The sequence below is a fragment of the Sorghum bicolor genome, chromosome 1, assembly GCF_000003195.3.
Source record: "Sorghum bicolor cultivar BTx623 chromosome 1, Sorghum_bicolor_NCBIv3, whole genome shotgun sequence".
Classification (NCBI taxonomy): domain Eukaryota; kingdom Viridiplantae; phylum Streptophyta; class Magnoliopsida; order Poales; family Poaceae; genus Sorghum; species Sorghum bicolor.
Window position 1 is genome coordinate 5,022,781 of NC_012870.2, and position 19,789 is coordinate 5,042,569.

A 19,789-nucleotide genomic window follows, 5' to 3' on the forward strand; every position below is an offset into this window, starting at 1 on the left:
CAGTATGCTTGCTCGAGGTTGTTCCAGAAGCTGGTCTTGTGTGCGTGTAGTGTGTGGGTGGCGCCGCCCGATCGAGGAAATGTCTCAACGATTGCGGCCTTATGGATGTTTTATGAGACTGTCATGTATATTAAATAGTATGCCATATAAGCAAAATTACTGACTTGGCAGGATCATTTAATGAAGGAGTTTCATCAGATGTGAGAAGAGTTTCATCCCCATGAAACTCTTGTTTTTCGGTTACCTAGTTTATAGTCTTGGTAACTGTGTCATGAAACTATGCATTGAGACTGGCCTTAGTTTCCGAAAAGTTTTTGGTTTTTAAAACTGTAGCAATTTCGTTTTTATTTGATAAATATTATTTAATTGTGAAGTAACTAGATTTAAAAGATTATCTCGCGATTTATAGATAAATTGTGCAATTAGTTTTTATTTTCGTCTATATTTAGTGCTCTATGCATGTGCCATAAGATTTAATGTGATGAGAAATTTTGAAAAGTTTTTAGTTTTTGGATAAAAAAAACAAGGCCTGTGTCTCGTTAGTGCGTCTTGGCGGGAAAGCTCGCGCGGTGATGCATACCTAGGCTTCATGTGAAAACCAAAAAGTTTTCAAGATTTATCGTCACATCAAATCTTGCGGCACATGTATGAAACATTAAATATAGACGAAAACAAAAACTAATTACACAATTTGCTTGCAAATCATGAGATGAATTTTTTGATCTTAATTAGTGTATGATTAGATAATATTTGTCACAAACAAACGAAAATACTACGGTAGCGGAATAGAAAAATTTTGCATCTCTGTGTCACGAGTGACCTCACGGGCTGCTTCTGAGATCATGCACGCGGACAGTGGGGCACGGGGCACAGCGATGCCTGGCACGAGTTGCAGGGTGTGGCGGCCACAGAAGATCGGGTGTGCCATCCCTCCTCCGGGGTATGGGATGACGACGAGTTGGGAGTTGGGACCCGCCCCGCCATCGGGTGTACGAGATCTCCACGACACCGTGCGAATATGGGCTGTATTGGACTTCATGTGGTCCGGTTTGGGCCTGTGTATTTTTCATTGGGCTGCCTTTTTAATTTCCAGGTTGGACCAGCCTATGGTTCCTTCTCATCTTTTTCCGCTTCATGCAACAGTCGCCGTCGCATTCAGTATTTCAGTTGGAGTGCTGGACAGATGGTGCATCTTGCACATTTTTTTTCTAAGTTTTTATGTTTTAAGGTTGACAGATTAGTTGGTAGAAAAAACATTTTCATATTTGTATGTTCAAATAAATTCACTATCAAAGGGAGCTACGAGATCCTCCTCTCATCAGCGCTGACGTCTGACGGAGCAGACAACCAAACAGCATGGACACGCCAGCGCTGACGACCCAATCACCCAATCGTCTCTTCCGAAGCTCAAGTCCTCCGTATAAAGGAGTAGCAGCCTCAAAGTCAATGCGTACACAGACAGTTTCGTGGAAGCTCGTCCAGCACGTACATCGTCACGCACGCCAACAGCAGAGCTTCCTTGCCGTCTCCGTCTCTGCTCTCCTCATCCCAAGCAAGAAAAAGCGGAGCCCGAGACCCCCGGCCGCGCTCCCGCTCTCCTCGACGCACCACCGCGAACCAGCGCCGCTCGTACACAAACTCACACACACATGGCCGGCGCCGAGAGCGGCAGCGACCTGGTGCTGCTGGACGTGTTCGCCAGCCCGTACGCGCAGCGCGTGCGCATCGCGCTGGCCGAGAAGGGCCTGGCGTACGAAAGCACGGAGGAGGACCTCGCGGCCAAGAGCGACCTCCTGCGCCGCTCCAACCCGGCGCACGGCGGCAAGGTGCCGGTGCTCCTCCACGCGGGCCGCCCCGTCTGCGAGTCCCTCGTCATCCTCGAGTACCTCGACGACGCCTTCCCGGCGACGCCGCCGCTCCTGCCGACCGACCCCTACGCGCGCGCGCAGGCGCGGTTCTGGGCGGAGTACGCCGGCCGGGCGCACCTCTGCGGGAAGCGGCTGTGGCTGAGGCGCGACGGCGAGGAGGCGGAGCCGGAGCCCGAGGCGCGCGCGGAGATGCTGGCCGTGCTCCGGACGCTGGACGCCGAGCTCGGCGGCCGGGAGTTCTTCGGCGGGGAGGCGTTCGGGTTCGTCGATGTCGCGGCCGTGCCGTTCGCCTCGTGGTTCCTCACGTACGAGCGCCATGGACGGTTCGCCATGGCCGAGGAGTGCCCGGGGCTCGCGGCGTGGGCGGCGCGGTGCGCGCGCCGGGACAGCGTGGCGGCTAACGTGTACCCGCCCGAGAAGGTGTACCAGCGCGTCCTCGAGTACAGGCAGTGGGTGCTCGGCCCAAAATGAGATCTCCGTCATTCCCCTGCTTGCATGGTCATCTCATCTGACCGTGTCTTTTTTTTTTCTTCTATTCGTACGATTGTGTTGTGTGTGCCGGTGCCCGTTTGGTGACATCAATTAAATATTCAGTCTTGTTTATTTCACCTCAAAATTCAAGAAGATTTCAAGATTTTCGACACATGCATAGAGCATTAAATATATATTTAAATTTAATAATTAATTACATAGTTTAGCTATAATTTGTGAGTCAAATCTTTTGAATCTAGTTAATCGATAATAATTAATAGATACAAACGAAAGTGCTATAGTAAAAAAAAATTGCTAACACTAAACAAGGCCAAAGTGGCAAACATTCTGAATTTCATTCAGGTGCAGGATGAGGCTATGCAGATGCACCGATTGTACCACCTTTTGAGATCAAAATACTACTCAACGTCAGGACAAATGATTCATGATTTCATCACACGTAGAAAGAGCCATGGCGGCACCTCTGAATCAGGGATAGTATCTCGCAAACCAATCTGAGAAACTATGACCACAATGCTTGTCCAAGTCCAGTGGACCTGTTCATCCAAACTTTAGAATAGTCTAGACCAGCAGTTAGACGCGGGGAGCACTAGAACCGCGATTACCGAGCACTCTTACAACGACTTGTTTAAACTCTCATCTCCCACAAAATTTGTACAACACCATCTAGGAAGGAAATGAAAGAAAAAAAAGGCACAGGATTGTTTGATCAACGGCAGCAGCTAGGGCTGATGGATGGTTGATGATGATCTGACAGTCATCACCGCAACAAACTGGTAGCAGCTCCAAAGGATGAATTCTTGCTGGAACGGCTCCCAGCAATTGGATGTCTTCAGTTTTCTGCAGGTTCACAAACAAAGAAGATTAAGAATCCGGCATAGATGTTAATGACCAATCTGTACTGTCTGACATATATGTCAATGACCAATCTGTACTGCAAACACTGAAAGGAGTCTCTCGCGTACTAACAACATGATGGATACTACTAACTACATATATGATGGATATCTAAAACAGTCCGTACTTAGCTACTACCTCCCTCACAAAGTTATGCAGCTCTATATGTTTTCTTAGTCAAACTATGGCTATCAACATTTATGACTCTAAATAATTACATTATAATGCTGTGTTGTGTGCGGACAAACAGAGGGTGAAAGTTCTCTTCCATTTTCTAAAAAAAAAATAATGACGCTACTAAAAAAGTGTTCAAGCATGGATCTAATGATATTTATTGGATGTCATAAACATGTATAATTGTTTGTATTAAATTTGGTCGAACATTAGATAGTATGACTTGGTATTCTGCTAGAGTTGCATCCCTTTTGGGATGGAGGACTCATTTATGTGGAGGCATACATGCACTTCAGATAGTTCTCATAGTCCTTAGAAAAAGAAGACGACAGAAGTTTGTTGATGTAGGAATCATGCCTGTTGCTTTGCATCTTTCTTTCTTTCTTTCTTTACATACCTGATAACTTTTAAGGTACTGCTCAAGATTCAAGAGTTGAATTTATCAGTGAAATATCATTAACTAAAATAATATTATAGCATAGATGAATCTTCTACCTATTTAATTCCAGAAAAATGTAATAATGCCATGTGATTCCAGCATACATAATTACATAGAGTCCTAACAGACTAGAAAGCTAAGGTCTCAGATGGGGAAACTAGATAACAAACAAAATAGTAACTTCTGGTAGGTAGGAAGTATAACAAACAACAACAAACCCTCCAGATTGTGCTATGGGGCGTAGGTTTCCAACCAGGAAGTAATGTTACAGCATCTGATGGAAAGCTACGTTCAATCAATAAGGCTGGAAGTGTCCAGCTTAAGTTTGGAACTCTGGATAGCTCAGTGCAAGCAAAGCACCAGAAATGGTGGCATATCCAATCTCAAGAAATAAAGACTGAATCTTGACGACCACTACCTAATAATACAAAAAATTGACATATTTCGACACCACAGAATATATAGAGATGAACAAGAAGGTTTGCATGGATAATGAAAAAACAAAGTTGATTCTTTATACATGCTGAGTGTAGTCTATAGGGGTTAGGGGGAAAATGGTACTAATGAACTGATATCACCAAGGCCACCAAATTACAATAAGCATTTTGTTGATGGCAAGACTCTTATAGTGATGTTTTGCTAGTAACGCTGCACTAAGTACATTTTTACCTTGTCATGGGACACATAGTACAAACTGTTCAAGATCATACAGAAGTACAGTTCAGTGCATACCATACAAGGGTCCTACTGCTTTAGCCATGTATTACCACCAAGTAAAAATCCTACTGATTCAATCATGTTGTTTAAGACTGAATCGAGTATGGCAGAGCTTCAGCTTACAGCGGCTCTAATCTGGAGCCAACACCCAATCAAAGCCCTACTATGCACTTGGCGCAGTAGGCGGCCAAGCATGGCTTGCATGAACAGATCACCAAGTAGATTCATGGGAAGTAATAAGCTCAGTGGAACAACTTATGGTTTGTAACTCTATAATTAGGGTTTTAGCCGATTGCATTTGTTCTCAAATTCCTTGGCATCTAAGCTAAAGTTTGTACGAGCACTCAAAAAAATTATATCATATTTCAGCGTGCTTTAACTCAGGGTCCATATTATAAAACCAATGCAAGTAGAAGCGCATGTTCTATCACAAACCTAAGATCTCAGATCACCTACATCAATTTTCCTTGTTACAATTACAATGAACTATGGTACAAATCAGATTAATGCATTGCTAGATTGGGTCCCAAGAATTCATTTAGCCAGGTAAAAGAAATACTGTGATATGAACAGAAGCTCGCTTCATCTGTTGCGTTTTATGAATGCAAAGGTAGCGTTCAATCCCTTTTCAGCAATGCTACGTAGCTACAGCACACAGCAAAGCAATTTAATACAATAAATTGCAATGCATGCCAATCAGAAGCCATGTGATCATCCAAAATCCTCTCCAATGAGGAGCAAATGACACCTGTTAGACTAGATCATGCAAAGCCCTAGGTAAATGACGCCCTGACACCCGTCAAGTCAACTGGAACAGAACAAAGGCTGTTGGACGTTATGGGCACGAGGCTACCTCGAGCGCCACGAAGAAGGTAAGGTAATCAAGCGGAAATGACAATCTGCGCATGGGCGACAAAGATAAAAAGTTTCCAGATTCTAAGAGGTTGGTATCATCTTACCGTTGAAGAATGTGCGATCAGTTCTTGCTCTTCTCCTTCATGCCGGAGTGCCGGAGCCCGTCCCACAGCTGTAACGCCGCGGATGCCGTAAGCTGGTTCTCGGATGCGGGATGCGCCGCCGCCGCAGCATGAGCGTGACCAAACAAGATCGGGCCATCCAGCCTCTGGAGGTGCTGGTGATTATGGCCTGAGAAGTTGGACTGCGAATTGGACTGAAGGGTCCCCCTATTGGCACCCAAGAAACCCGAGGACATGGAAAAATTGAGGCTGTAGTCCCCGGCGGCAGGCGAGGACGCCGCCAAGGTGTCCTGACCGAGCGAGAAGTGAGGCATCTCGATGGGGCTGGTGAAGTTGAAGGGCTGCGCCGGCACCAGGCCGAACGGAGGCGCATTGCCATACTTGGCGGCGGCGGGGGCAGAAAAGGTGTGCGTCGACAGCCCGTGCGCACCTTTCCCGTGGTTTGCAATGCCGACGCAGTCAGCGGCGGCGGCCGCGGAGACGTTGGGCTGCTGGTGCCAGGACTGCTTGTGCTCGGCGGCGGTAATGGAGCCGGCCGACGCCACCCCGGTGAGCAGCTCGGTGAAGGACGCCGCCTGCGCCGAAGTGCTGGCCACGGTGACCTCCCGGTCCCGCGCGGCGGCGCCGGCCCCGCGGCCGTCGGAGCGCGAGAGCGAGAGCTCGGAGCCCTTGCTCGTCTCCGACGTGCTGCTGCCCGCGGACTTGCTCCCCTGCTGCTGCTTGTCCTTGCCGCCGGCATCCGCGTCGCCGGGCGCAGGGAGAGCAGCGAAGGCGGCCGGGTCGAGCTCTGGGAGCTTCTCGATGGCGGAGGAGGCGGCGTTAATGAGCCATTCGATGGCCTTGCTGGGCTGGTCGAAGCCGAGGCGGTCCTGCAGGTCGTAGAACTGGATGGCGGTGGGCACCGACAGGCGCACGCGGCGGTCGCGGATGCCCTTGGCCGTGTACACCTTGCTGTGCCGGTCCTTGCCGCCGCTGGCCCGCACGCGGTAGATCCGGGAGCCCGCCCCCGGCGCCTGCGGCGGCGGGAGCATCGGCGGCTGGCCCCACGCCGCATCCGCCTCGCTGCCCCTCACGGCGCCGCCGCGGCCGCGCTTGGCACCCTGCTGGGAGCGGCCCGCGGGCGCCGCGCCCTCGCCCGCTGCTCCGTCGCCCACGGCTGATGCCTCCATCCCCTGCTACCACCGCCGGCGCAAGCGCAGGCGCTGCTCATACGCTGGCTGGCTGCTGCTGGCACGGCGGGCGAGAGCCGTGACCGTGACGAGGAATGCGGCGCTTTTATGGGGGAGCTGGGAGCTCGCTCCAGGCGCGTGGGCTGGCGCCTGGCGGTTTTCGGCTAGCTGTAGCTGCTGGAATGCGGCAACGGCTGGTGCTCCCCGGCGTGCTGGTGGTCGTGGTCGTTCGTCGGCCCGGCTGCCGTGCTGTGCTGCTCGAGCGCTGCGAACGGTCTTATCCCTAGGCTGCCCTGCCACGCCTGCCTACTCGCCCGTGCTCGGTGCTCCTACTACTCTAGTGCCACCTTCCCCCCCCCCCCCCCCCCCCCTCGGTGTCCGTTTTTTCTCCGGCTCCCGCCGCCCGCGGTGGCACACTGGACGGCGTGGACGCTCGCTGCCTCCGTCCGTCTCTCTCCTCACGCGCGGGGCGGCGCTGCGGGGCGGCAGAAGCTGTGCTTGCTGGTGCTGCTGCGGCTGCGGGCAGAGGCAGACGGTAGCGGGAGACAGCGGCGGCGGCAGGCTTTAGGGGGGCCGGCCGGCCCGGTGTCAGATCTGCCGTCTGCGGCACTGCCCTGCCCTGCCTTGCCCTACCATGCCCGCACTGGTCACCGAGGCGTGAACGCGTCGGGTGGGTGTGGGGTCTTGCCTTTCGCGCACTGCGCAGTACTACTGCGGACTGGGGAGTGATGCCGCGGCCGTACGGCGCCGAGTGCCGTGCCGTGCGTAACGGATAGCGTTTCTACCACTTGCCTTTTCTGCCCTCGGCGCTCGCGGCCGATCGAGGCGGCAAATCTCCGCTCCGCCTCCGCGCGAGCCGACCCCGACGGCGCCGTGCCATGTCGACTGGTTCACACTTCACGGTTCGCTGAGCCCGTACTGTGGTCAATGATCAAAGAACCGTGGTCCTTTTGGACGGAAAAAAAGGCACCGAGGACCTAGACTAACTAGGTTTAAAAGATTCATCTCGTGATTTAAAGACAAATTGTGTAATTAGTTTTTATTTTTTATATATTTAATACTCAATGCAAATGCCACAAGATTCGATGTGACAGGAAATTTAAAAAAAAATGTTTTTGGGGTGAACTCAACAAGGCCCTAGTGTGAATGTCTACAGGTCATTTAACCATGCTAGGGTTCCTATGGACGAATGGGAGTATGTAATGTAGTGTGGTGTGGTGTCACGAGTACCGTTTCGAGTTTCCTGGCCATCTCATGGGACAAGTTGAGCTAGATGCAAAAATAATAGCTGAATGGTTAACAGCTACCAGTTCTTCGTAAAAAAAAACAGCTAGTAAGATTTGGCCTTGCCAGGTAGTACATGTAGAATGACATGCATTGTTTCGTGCAAAACAAATCGATACAAGGAGAAGCGTTTTCTTTTTACTTTGCGCATGCACAATGCCTCTTTAGTTCCAATTTTTCTAAAAAAATCTTTTCAAGATTTTCCGTCACATCGAATCTTTTGAACATACGCATAAAGCATTAAATATAAATAAAAAACCTAATTACACAGTTTATCTATAATTTACGAGATAAATCTTTTGAGTTTAGTTAGTCCATGACTAGACAATAATTATCAAATAAAAACGAAAGTGCTACAGTAACCAACCTTTTTCACCAACCAAGGCTACAGTAGATGGAGTCAAGTTTGCAGACTCGGGCTGTATGTAGAGATGTGGGCCTTGTTTAGTTCACCCCGAAAAGCAAAAAAAGTTCAAGATTCTCTATCTCATCGAATTTTGCGGCACATGCATAAAGCATTAAATATAGACAAAAATAAAAACTAATTACACAGTTTGACTGTAAATCGAGAGACGAATCTTTTGACCCTAGTTAGTCTATGATTGAATAATATTTGCCACAAACAAATGAAAGTGCTACAGTATCGAAATCCAAAATATTTTCACATCTAAACAAGGTCGTGCTTAAGTTTTAGGGCTTGTTTAGATCCAAAAACTTTTTGGATTTTGACACTGTAGCATTTTCGTTTTTATTTGACAAACATTGTCCAATCATGGAGTAACTAGGCTTAAAAGATTCATGTCGCAATTTACTTGACAAACTGTGTAATTAGTTTTTATTTTTATTTATATTTAATACTTCATGCATGTGCCGCAAGATTCGATGTGATGGGAAATCTTGTAAAGTTTTGGATTTTTGGGTGCATCTAAACAAGGCCTTATCTTGTTGGATGCTTTGCCAGATAGTGTGACCTGTACGTGCTGCAACAACTGTCAAGATATGCCACACGTCTAATTCGTTTTGTCGTCACTTGACTAAGAAGATGTGCGTAGTATAGAGACGTGATTGGATTTTCTTCCACTATCAACGTGCATGGAGGCATGCTTGGGTGTATAGAGACAGTAAATGAAATGGATACATGGAGGCATGCTTGGGTCGATAGCAAGATGAGATGCATTGCATCATGTTCAATAGCCATCAAGTTCGCACGACATATGGAGAGGCAGAAGCCTGTACATTTTCTACATGAATTAATTCATGGTGTGGAAGAGTCGTCAGGTCTTAGTATCACACAGGAGCAATTGTTGCTTGGCGATGAGGGAGGTGGGGGGGGGGGGGGGGGGGGCAGTGCTACATAAGAATAGATGGGATGCATATAGATGAGGTTACATGTTTTTTGTTTTGCGCATGCATAGTAGGTGGAGTCAAGATTGTAGCCTCGGGTTACATGTAGAGGTTTACATTTTATCTCATTGGATGCATTGCCACCTAGTGTGTGACCTATATGCACGTCGACACAACTGTCAAGACACTAGACACTAGGTGGCAATGCATCTCTCTCTCCTATCTTTTTAGAGAAGTTGTTTTATCACATGTTTTTTTAAAAATAATTTTTGATTCACTCGTTTGGTTGATAAGTCATGGCAGAAAAAACCGTTGGCTGATTTATTGTGTGAGAGAAAAACACTGTTGAATAGCTGTCAAATTTGACTGATAAGCCCAAACAAACAAGGCCGCCAAGAAAACTGATCACTAGTGTAACCGAGTTGTAAAACATCTTCATAGTGAATAGAAGTCGATTTAAACAAAAAAAATTGTATACCTTGTGGCAATGCACTAGGGAACACAACGTGGCTTCGCTCGTACCTGTGGATAGGACAGCTAAAAATAAACTTGAAGAGAGACGCAACGCAAATGCTTAGCAACGTAGCAAGGATATAAGCTACCACGTACTGTGATCAGTGGTAGCACACTCGGAAATTTGGTTAGAGTGGCAAACCCTGAGCCTCATTTTCACACTCGGCCTTGTTTAGTTCACTCCAAAAACCAAAATCTTTTCAAGATTTTTCGTCACATCGAATCTTACGTCACATACATAAAATATTAAATATAGACGAAAATAAAAACTAATTGCACAGTTTACCTGTGAATCACGAGATGAATCTTTTAAAACTAGTAAAACTATGATTAAATAATGTTTGTCAAATAAAAACAAAAGTGTTAATTTCTAAAAAAACTTTTTAGTTTTTGGAACTAAACAAGCCGGAAATGGCAGGCCCTCTCGCACCTGCTGTGTTGCTCAATAAATACCACATCTGGTACTGCACAGCGCAACGGCTTTGCCCTTTCGGTTCTACTTCCAGTGCATCCTTAACGGCGTTGGTTGGCGCCGACGCGAGGTCCCAATTCTCACCGCACCGCTGGGCGCAGGGCGCTGGTAAAGATGGCAACGGGCAGAAAAAACCCGCGTATCCGCGGGCACCCGACCCGGCGGACGCGAATACAGGCATGAATCTGTGCCCGCAGGCACGGGTGTGGATAGAGAGTTGTGCCCAACGGGCAAAGCTACAAGGGTAAGAAAATAGTCTGCCCGCATCCGCAAACCTGCTAACCCGTACTGGAACATGGGTCCATTATATAATGAGGTATATATTCTTCATATCCTAGAGTTTCATTTCATCCCAACTTCCCAATCCCACCAGTCAAGCAGGCCACCGTCACCCACATGACCCCCTCCACTTGTTCATGCCTCTCCTGCTTCCTTTCCCCACTTGGTCACGCCTTCCCCAGGCCATGGCCCCTGCTCCTCCAGCCGGAGGCACCCATACATCCCTGCCTCTCCAATCTCCACTCGGTCGAGCGCCGCTCCTGCTGCTCAGCTTGCAGCGACCGGAGGCACCCACACGACCTCGCCTCCCCACTCGGCGCGCATGGCATCTGCTCCACTCACGGCGGCGGCGGCGGCGCGCCTCATCACTCGCGTCAAGTCCCCCGTTGCTGTCGGCTTACAGCGAGAAGGAGTGGGTCGGAGCTGCTCTACGCCGCGTCGCTTCAGGCCGGCGCGCACGCGCTCATCTTGGAGCTGCCCAGCTGCCGTCCTCCTTCAGATCTGGCGGGCACATGGGCATGCCCGCGGGCAAGGCATACCCGCGGATAGCGGGCGTGGGCATAGGATGGCGCCCGTGACGGGTGGCGGGCGCGGGCACGGGCACAAAATTTTATTCGCGGGCGCGGACGTGCGAGACTAGTATCCGCGGACATTTTGCCCGTTGCCATTTTTAGGCGCTGGTGGGTTGGCATTTGGGCCTTGTTTAGTTCCGAAAAGATTTCGGATTTTGGTATTGTAGCATTTTCGTTTGTTTGTGACAAATATTATTCAATTATGGACTAACTAGGATTAAAAGATTCGTCTAGCGATTTCCAGCTAAACTGTGTAATTAGTTTTTGCTTTCGTCTATATTTAATGTTTTATGTATGTGCCGCAAGATTCGATGTGATGAAGAATCTTGAAAATTTTTTTGTTTTTTGAACTAAATAAGGCCTCGGCAATGTCACCCGACGACGGCATCGGCGTCGGCGTCGGCGTCGGCTAGCTGCGTGCGTGCTGACATGTGCTATGCGTCTCTCAGAGCGCGCGCCTGCGGCCTGCGCCGGCCGGGGAGAAAGGATGACGGCGGCAGCCACGAGATCGTCTGTTCCATGCTGCAGGCTGCGGCTGCTGCTGCACATGTCGATTCAGACGTGCAGAAGCCCTGTCCCCTGCACGGCATTGATGTTACAGTCATCTCCATGCCTGTAGGCTGCCGCAAGTGCTCAACCGGCGTCCGTCCGGGAATCCATCTCCTCCATCGTTGAACTTTTACCCACCAATTTTCGGAACGATAGCACTTTCATTTTTATTTGATAACTATTATCTAATCATAAAGTAACTAAGTTTAAAAGATTCTTCTCATGATTTACAGGTAAATTGTACAATTAGTTTTTATTTTCGTCTACATTTAGTGTTTCATGCATGTACCGCAAAATTCAATGTGACAGAGAATCTTAAAAAGTTTTTGGTTTTTGGGTGCTTGTTTAGGGCCTGTTTTAGATTGGCAACGAAAAATTTTTGGGTGTCACATCGAATGTATCGGAAGGATGTCGGGAGGGGTTTTTAGAAACTAATAAAAAAATAAATCACATAGCTCGTCAGGAAACTGCAAGACAAATTTATTAAGCATAATTAATCTGTCATTAGCATATGTGGGTTACTGTAGCACTTAAGGCTAATTATGGAGTAACTAGGCTTAAAAGATTCGTCTCGCGATTCTCAACTAAACTGTGTAATTAGTTTATTTTTTATCTATATTTAATGTTCCATGCATGTGTCCAAAGATTCGATGGGATGGATGAAAAATTTTTGGGTGGGGAACTAAACAGGGCCTAGTTCCGATAGCACTTTCGTTTTTATTTGATAAACATTATCCAATCATGGACTAACTAGTCTTAAAATATTCATCTCGCGATTTACAGATAAACTGTGTAATTAGTTTTTATTTTCGTCTACATTTAGTGTCTCATACATGTGCGGTAAAATTCGATATGACGAGAAATCTTGAAAAGTTTTTATTTTTTTTAGGTGAACTAAACAAAGCCTCAGTACTGCTAGTGGTCACGTACAGTAATCTATATGGAGAAATTGGCAGCATCAAAGAGTTCGTTTTGAGTCGAAGATTGTTTATTGTGAAGAGCATAAAGTTTTGGTAAAGTAAAATGTGCTCTTAATAGCACATGTCCTCATCATGTGGACTACTTGTTTTAAGATTCGTGCTCAACAGGCGATAGACATACGGCTGGATATCAAACCAGCTCGGGTCGTTAGTGGCTCGGCTCGTTATAGCTCGACTCGTTATGGCTTGGCTCGTTATACAAATGAGGTAGAAAGCTGGCTCGGCTCAGTTTGTTAGTGAGCTCGAGCAGCTCGTTTGGCTCGCGAGCCAAATCGTAAAAACACAGAACAAAGAAACTATATATTTATAAAAACAATTGAACAACAAATACATCACATACATATTTAAAATGAACTAAACAAAATACTTATAGCTTTAACAATTCAAAAAAACTAGAGTTTTGTCCAACTAGCCCACTACAATCATGACCGTAACTACATGATAGTTATACTCATATAGTTTAAGCATCATCCATTGATGAATAAAGTTAGGCATGTAGCCGAGCCAATTTTAGTTGTTAGCATGATAATTGACTGGTTTGTTATAACTCGCGAGTAATTCACGAGCTGACTTAAACTGGCTCGTTATAAAATGAGCTGACTTATTATAAAACAAGTAGAGCTCAAGGCGAGCTATTAACGACCGAGTTACAAATTTTTTTTATCCAAATTTAGATAGACAGACCCTCAGAGGCAAAGAAACTGCCTTCCAAAGTTTCCAGGTTTTTTGGTCGAAAAAAGGAAAACGAAAAAAGGTCCATAGGGCCGGCTGTCAGCTGCTCCCGTGGGCGGCCATCCGCCTGCGGCGCGGCATGCAGGTGGAGGTGGCGCCACCTTTCCTTGTGAAAAGGACCATACCTCGAATGTGCCGAGAAACTTTGGGCCATGTTTAGTTGCCAAAAGTTTTCGTTACTGTAGCAATTTCGTTTATTTATGACAAATATTATCTAATTATGGATTAACTAGAATTAAAAAATTCGTCTCGTAATTTACAGTTAAACTATGTAATTAGTTTTTGTTTTCGTCTATATTTAATGTTTCATACATGTGCCACAAGCTTCGATATGACGAAGAATCTTGAAAATTTTTTGGTTTTTAGGTGAACTAAACAAGGCCTTGGTCGCAGTCGCAGGCCTGGCACTGTTTGGATGCAAGCCTCGCATGCATGCAACATGCAAGAGGCACGGCTACCGCGCCTGCGCCAGCAAGCATCCCAGCCCAAAGTTCGGTAGATCTGCACGGCTACACAGTTTCACCAATTTTGCATTAGGGCCTGTTTAGATTGAGGATGAAAATTTTTTGGATGTCACATCGAATGTGTCGGAAGGATGTCGGAAGGGGTTTTTAGAAACTAATAAAAAAATAAATTACATAGCTCGTTAGGAAACTGCAAGACAAATTTATTAAGCATAATTAATCTGTCATTAGCATATGTGCGTTACTGTAGCACTTAAGGCTAATCATGGAGTAACTAGGCTTAAAAGATTCGTCTCGCGATTCTCAACTAAACTGTGTAATTAGTTTATTTTTTTATCTACATTTAGTGTTCCATGCATGTGTCCAAAGATTCGATGGGATGGATGAAAAAATTTTGGGTGGGGAACTAAACAGGGCCTTAGTGTGGGTGTAACTAATACATGTTAGGCCTTTTATTTGGACGTATGTGTATCTACTTCAATCCATACAAGCTGGAGTGAATTGAGATAAGTACATGCACATCTAAACAAGGTCTTAATGACTTAAAGACTAATCTCACCGACCTTTGCTTAAAGATTAATCTTGTTCGTTTAGGCTTATCAATTGAATATATCAACCATTCAATAATTCAGTTAACAATACTTTCTGTCATGGCTTATCAACCAAACGAACAAGTAGAGATATACAATAACATAATAAAGTAACTAATTATATATATGTATACAAAATATTTTGATCAGAAAGCAGTGATCAAAGTTTAAGCTTTAGAGATGGAGGTAACGGGACGCGCCGTACGTCATTCGATCCGCCCGTTCCTAGCTAGGGAAGAGACGATGGTGGATGGAAAAAGCAGAGCTCCCTGCCCTGCCGGAGCAAAGGAGGCCAAGCCGGGCTGCGCCGCCGTGCGGGAGAAGGATTTTTAAACAAGTGCCGGAAAGGGTTAAGCCAAGCACGCGCTTTGCATGAAAGCGGCAGACGCTGCAACAAGTGGTAGCACTAGTTTATCGGCGATGGATCCATGCTTAGTACTACGGCACGGCCACGGATTAGTAGATTAATCCACCCTTGCCGCGATACGCAGTACGGCGGGCTCCGAAAGCGCGGCCGCCGCTGATTGGCCGCGCGGCTCGCTGCCTGTCCAGTCGCCATTGGCCGTGCCGGGAGACACGTTTCGCCCGGCCGGGGAGCTGCACAGGACGGACGACGGAGACCGGGGGTTGTTGCCGGTGCCGGGCGCGCGGCTTGTTGAGGCAGGCAGGCAGGCAGGGGCAAGCAGGACGGGGCGGAGGTGGACGTGGACTTGTCGACCGATCGGCGTGGACGTGGAGACATGTCGAGTTGTCGACGAAGGTCATGGGCCCCGTCGTCGCTCCCTCTCAAAACAATCATGATGTGTACTCGTATAGTCGTATGGACCAGGCCAAGCACTGTATGCCATGGTACAGTACGCATTGGTCCATCTATTTAGCAGACTTTGCCCCGGCAGACTGATGACTGATCGCTGATGGTAGCCACCACGGCAACAGTGGCAGCCTCGTCGTACTCGTCGTCCTCTGTAAAGTGACGCCACGGTAGGTACGCGGAGTGGACAAGCATATAACACCTCTCCTGTCAATCGGCACCACTAATCATCTGATAAAAGGGGAGGATTAGGGACGTGACGTTCGAGTTGAAGCAGCGTCTGAACAAAACCCCGCTTTTGCTTACCAGGCAGGCCACGGATGCAGCTGAGACTTGAGGAAACCTGTCTGAACGGGAACGGAATTGGCAGCGCAATCATTTGCACTACCATGATTCCCCATACCCAAACCGGAAAAGGTAGATAACGATGTGCCGCTACGGAATCGCGACAACTCCTGATTAGCTGATGACTGAGAGGAGAATATATGGATCGATCATCGATGGATGCAACCACAGCTGCAGATGTAGTAGTAGAAAAGAGAGGTGGATGGCAACACCCTATCATTGGTGCCAACACCTGCTTTCTCCGTGCGCAGCAACGCAAAACACCCTGCACCTGCATCTGCATTGAACACTGCGTGTCGCAACCCGATCCGGCTATGCCTGTTCATTTCGCTTTAATTTAGGCCCTGTTTAGTTCCTAAAAATTTTCAAAATTTCCCGTCACATCGAATCTTTGGTCATATGCATGAAGCATTAAATATAGACAAAAATAAAAAATAATTGCACAATTTACCTGTAATTTGTGAGATGAATCTTTTGAGTCTACTTACTGGACAATGTATGTCAAATAAAAACGAAAGTGCTACAGTACCCAAAAATTAAAAATTTTACAAACTAAACAATGCCTTAGCTGATACATATGTTGATTTATTGTGAAAGAAAAATATACTTTAAAATACTGCTAAAGTAGTTCAAATAAACAGGGCCTCGAGAACCTTTTTTTTTATCATCATAATATCATGGTCGGTACGCTCCACCGAGCCACAGGTCATCTCAAGCAGGGAGAGACATGCGAATGGCGTCAAATCAAAGGGAATGAATGATTGTGCGGCTGGTTGGCGTCACCGATGGGCACTCGCGCACCTGCGAGACGTGACCTTCACGCCTCACTCATGGGGTCATCATCATCAACTGATGGCTGCTGCTGATAAATGCGATCAACCTCGAGTGCATCGTCAGGATCGCAACCCGACCTCAAAAGGCTATGGGTTTGGATAGCATAGATAGCAATCACGCCGACATATATTCGGTGATGGAGAGAACTCCAATAACACAAATAAATGTTGTCTCGGCAAGAGAAAACGAACTTTTGAGTTCAGGGCTGACAAGCATTGCATCTCTCACAAGTCACAAAAGCAGCAGCCAAGCCAGAATAACCACTTCTCATTTTTCACAGCTGAAGCTTTTTTACAACTTTGCTTTCGCCTTGGGAGGGGCATGGTCCTCGGCGGCCACCAGAATTTCACCGTACAGATCCGCACCGGGTACCCACCAGAATTTCATTTTCAAATTACTGTGCTCACTCTTATAAACGAAGCATGGTAAAAACCTCCAGGTGTTAACCTTGATGCACAGCAGATGTGTCGGAATTCAAACTATTTCTCAAGGGCATGATGTAGTACACAGTTTTCTTTTCATCTGGGATTAACCCGGCGGCATGGCGTCTGACTTGTTTCAGATAGAGATGTCTTACAAGGGATCTAATGCATGTTAGCTGGGCTGGTAATAACAGATACAGGCTCCTTAGCTATTGCTGTTTTTCCTGTTCCAGGATAGGCAATTAGGGTCACCTTGGGGCCTGTAAGTTCATCAAGTGCGAGAGGAGTTATATAGCTTAAAAATGACCCCAAAAAACAACAGCATGATTTTTTTTTAAAAGCCTCAGCAGGAGGTTCCGTCTATTCACATGCAAATGCACAGCCTGTGTGTTTGGTTCTTATGAACAATATAACAAGCAGAAACATAGATAACACTGAGCCTATTCTTTACCTTGGGTACTTCACATGAATCAGAGCAAAGAGGATTGATATGAAGATGCTCAATGAACCAGTGACAATATAAGCATGTCCAAGGAAGTTATTCTTGCCACCTAGCCAGGATGCAGTCGAAAGAACTATGCTTTTCTTTCCACCAAAAGTGTAGGTGTTGTAATTATTTCCTATGAGAATGGTTATGGTCTCATCGGCATGTAGATCGTCTTCAATTACACCATACAGCTTTCGAAACTTGGGAAGAGCAGAAGTCCGCATCCACACAATAAGATCTTCCTGCTCACTCAGCTGAAAAAAAAAGATGTAAAATGTTCAGCTAACTTAAAACAAGCTGTTAATTTGACAATATATTGACTAAAGGAAAAGTGTACATTTGGCAATCCTATTAGCTACTAAGCATTGATCAACCCATCAACAATACTTATTAGTGTCTTAGTTTATCACAGTACTCACTGGGACAGTAGGGTCGAGTTTTCCCCCTCCAATCAAGGTTCCATTCTGAAAGTTGGAAGGAAACACATCTCTGCCAAACTTATGCTCCCGATCACTCTTCCATGAAATGTTTTTTCTGTTGACCTTTATTTCCTTGGACCCACGAGTAAAATCATAGGTATCATTGAATAAGCTCCAGGCAATCAAGCCGCAGGGGACAATTGGGGAACCATTATTATCCCACTGAACAGGACTGCACGACTCAGCCGTGTATTTCGCCCCAAACCGCAGCTGTTTATCACTTCTACTTTTGATATACCTGTTCATCATTGATAAATTTCTTTTTTCAGCAAGATCAATAAAGAACATTACTCCCATCCAACAGATACAATGGCCACGAACCTATATATTAAAAAGAAAGATAAAATGGCCATGAAACTAAATAAATGATGTTATAACTACCTGCGATGATTCTGATAGAAATTCTCGAGTTCATAATAAACATAAATTGGTGCTCTCATGTGTTCCAGAACCTGCAGATGTCCATGCCACAGTGAAATAGAAATTCAAAGAGAAGAAGAAATATAATAGTCTGATGCAATATCAGGGCGCCAAACTGAACTTTTAGGAATTTTAGCTATGTGAATCACAGAAGAAGAAATATAGTCTGCAGAAAGTGGACAAAATAAAGATAACTTATGTTACAATCACATAACAATTTAACCTTCGCTTGCAGAGTACAGTTCTTTAAAATCGAGCTGTCCTTAATATAAGCTTGCCTATTTCCTCTGTAAGCATTAGGTACACAGTCAACATCATAGCGGTGAATGATTTCTGCAACCTGAACCAGAATAATGAGCACATCAGTTATACCTAGCGATATAAAGATTAAAGGAAACATCAGCATCTACCAGAGGGAGCAGAACAATTACATGATTTGAACTTTGGAGACAAAGAAGCCCAAAAGGTACGAAAATGATTCCAATAATCAAGAACATGGCTATTAACTGAAAACAGTGAAGTAAAATATTATCAATTGAACTACATATGAAACAGTTTGTGTCAAACCTGTCAATAGGATCAGAGCAAACTTACACATCCAGGTGTCATTGCTGGCTTCCAAGCTGGGAGATTCTGCTGGGTGAACCTATAGAAAACTGCAAAACAAACAAACTTTTTTTAAAAAAACTGGACCAGCAACATGGTCAACTCTATGGTGTACTAAACTAGAACAGCACTGCAACACAACAATAAATGGAAAATACATATAATCTGAATTCTCAAAGTTTGTAAAAGAAATCGACCATATAATCTTCTTATGTCCAGATTCAGTAGTTGCTAGTCAAGGAAACACAAGTTAATACAACAAAATCTGCCTGTAGTTGCATCAGTGTTGTGTTCCACGTGATTCTGAAAAATGATGATACAGATCGCGAGTCCAGATGGTGACTAACTTTATGCCCACCATGATTATTAGCTAAAGTTCATTTATTGTTAGAAAGCCTCGACAAATGAATACTGTTCGGATAAATGGATTGTAATTGTAATGGCTAGAGAGACAAACCCCACCAAAGCTAGTAACCTCCGTAACTCGTAAAAGCAAATCAACAGCGCGAACTGCAATTTCACGCTCGAATTCTGCGTTTATGCAAGCTCAGCCAAGAGCTACTAACCCTAGCATCTGAGGCTACTATCTCCCACAGACCACACCGCTCATGAGCGTGGAAACCTAATCAGAGAGTGACTCACCTCCCGATCTTGCCGGCGGGAAGGCGCGCCTCGTCGCGGCGCCGGACGCGGAGGTGCTGGCTTCGTCCATCTCCTCCCGCCACGAGCTCGCTCGCTGCACAAACCCTCGTCAGCGGCTCGCCGGAGCCCGGGGGATCCGACCGCAGAACAAGAGTGGAGAGTCCACTTGCTGCTCGATGAAGATGAGCCCATGGGCCTATCTAATTCACGTAGGCCTCATGGGCCGAATTC

General features: G+C 46.3%; 3 protein-coding genes across 3 annotated transcripts; 1 reads left to right on the forward strand and 2 right to left on the reverse strand.

Annotated features, from left to right (window-relative positions):
- Positions 1,429 to 2,511, forward strand: LOC8084145 (probable glutathione S-transferase GSTU1). Its single transcript, XM_002463734.2, has one exon. It carries the CDS (start codon positions 1,650 to 1,652, stop codon positions 2,337 to 2,339), a length of 690 nt encoding a protein of 229 aa, XP_002463779.1. The 5' UTR covers positions 1,429 to 1,649; the 3' UTR covers positions 2,340 to 2,511.
- Positions 2,771 to 7,086, reverse strand: LOC8083919 (transcription factor PCF6). The gene is made up of 2 exons (XM_002466299.2): positions 5,547 to 7,086; positions 2,771 to 3,200 (listed from the first exon to the last, which is right to left on the reverse strand). Exon 1 carries the CDS (start codon positions 6,731 to 6,733, stop codon positions 5,564 to 5,566), a length of 1,170 nt encoding a protein of 389 aa, XP_002466344.1. The 5' UTR covers positions 6,734 to 7,086; the 3' UTR covers positions 2,771 to 3,200; positions 5,547 to 5,563.
- Positions 16,609 to 19,735, reverse strand: LOC110432038 (putative ALA-interacting subunit 2). Its single transcript, XM_021451996.1, has 8 exons — positions 19,559 to 19,735; positions 18,905 to 18,966; positions 18,742 to 18,816; positions 18,534 to 18,650; positions 18,272 to 18,342; positions 17,831 to 18,128; positions 17,376 to 17,665; positions 16,609 to 17,184 (listed from the first exon to the last, which is right to left on the reverse strand). Exons 1-8 carry the CDS (start codon positions 19,626 to 19,628, stop codon positions 17,130 to 17,132), a joined length of 1,038 nt encoding a protein of 345 aa, XP_021307671.1. The 5' UTR covers positions 19,629 to 19,735; the 3' UTR covers positions 16,609 to 17,129.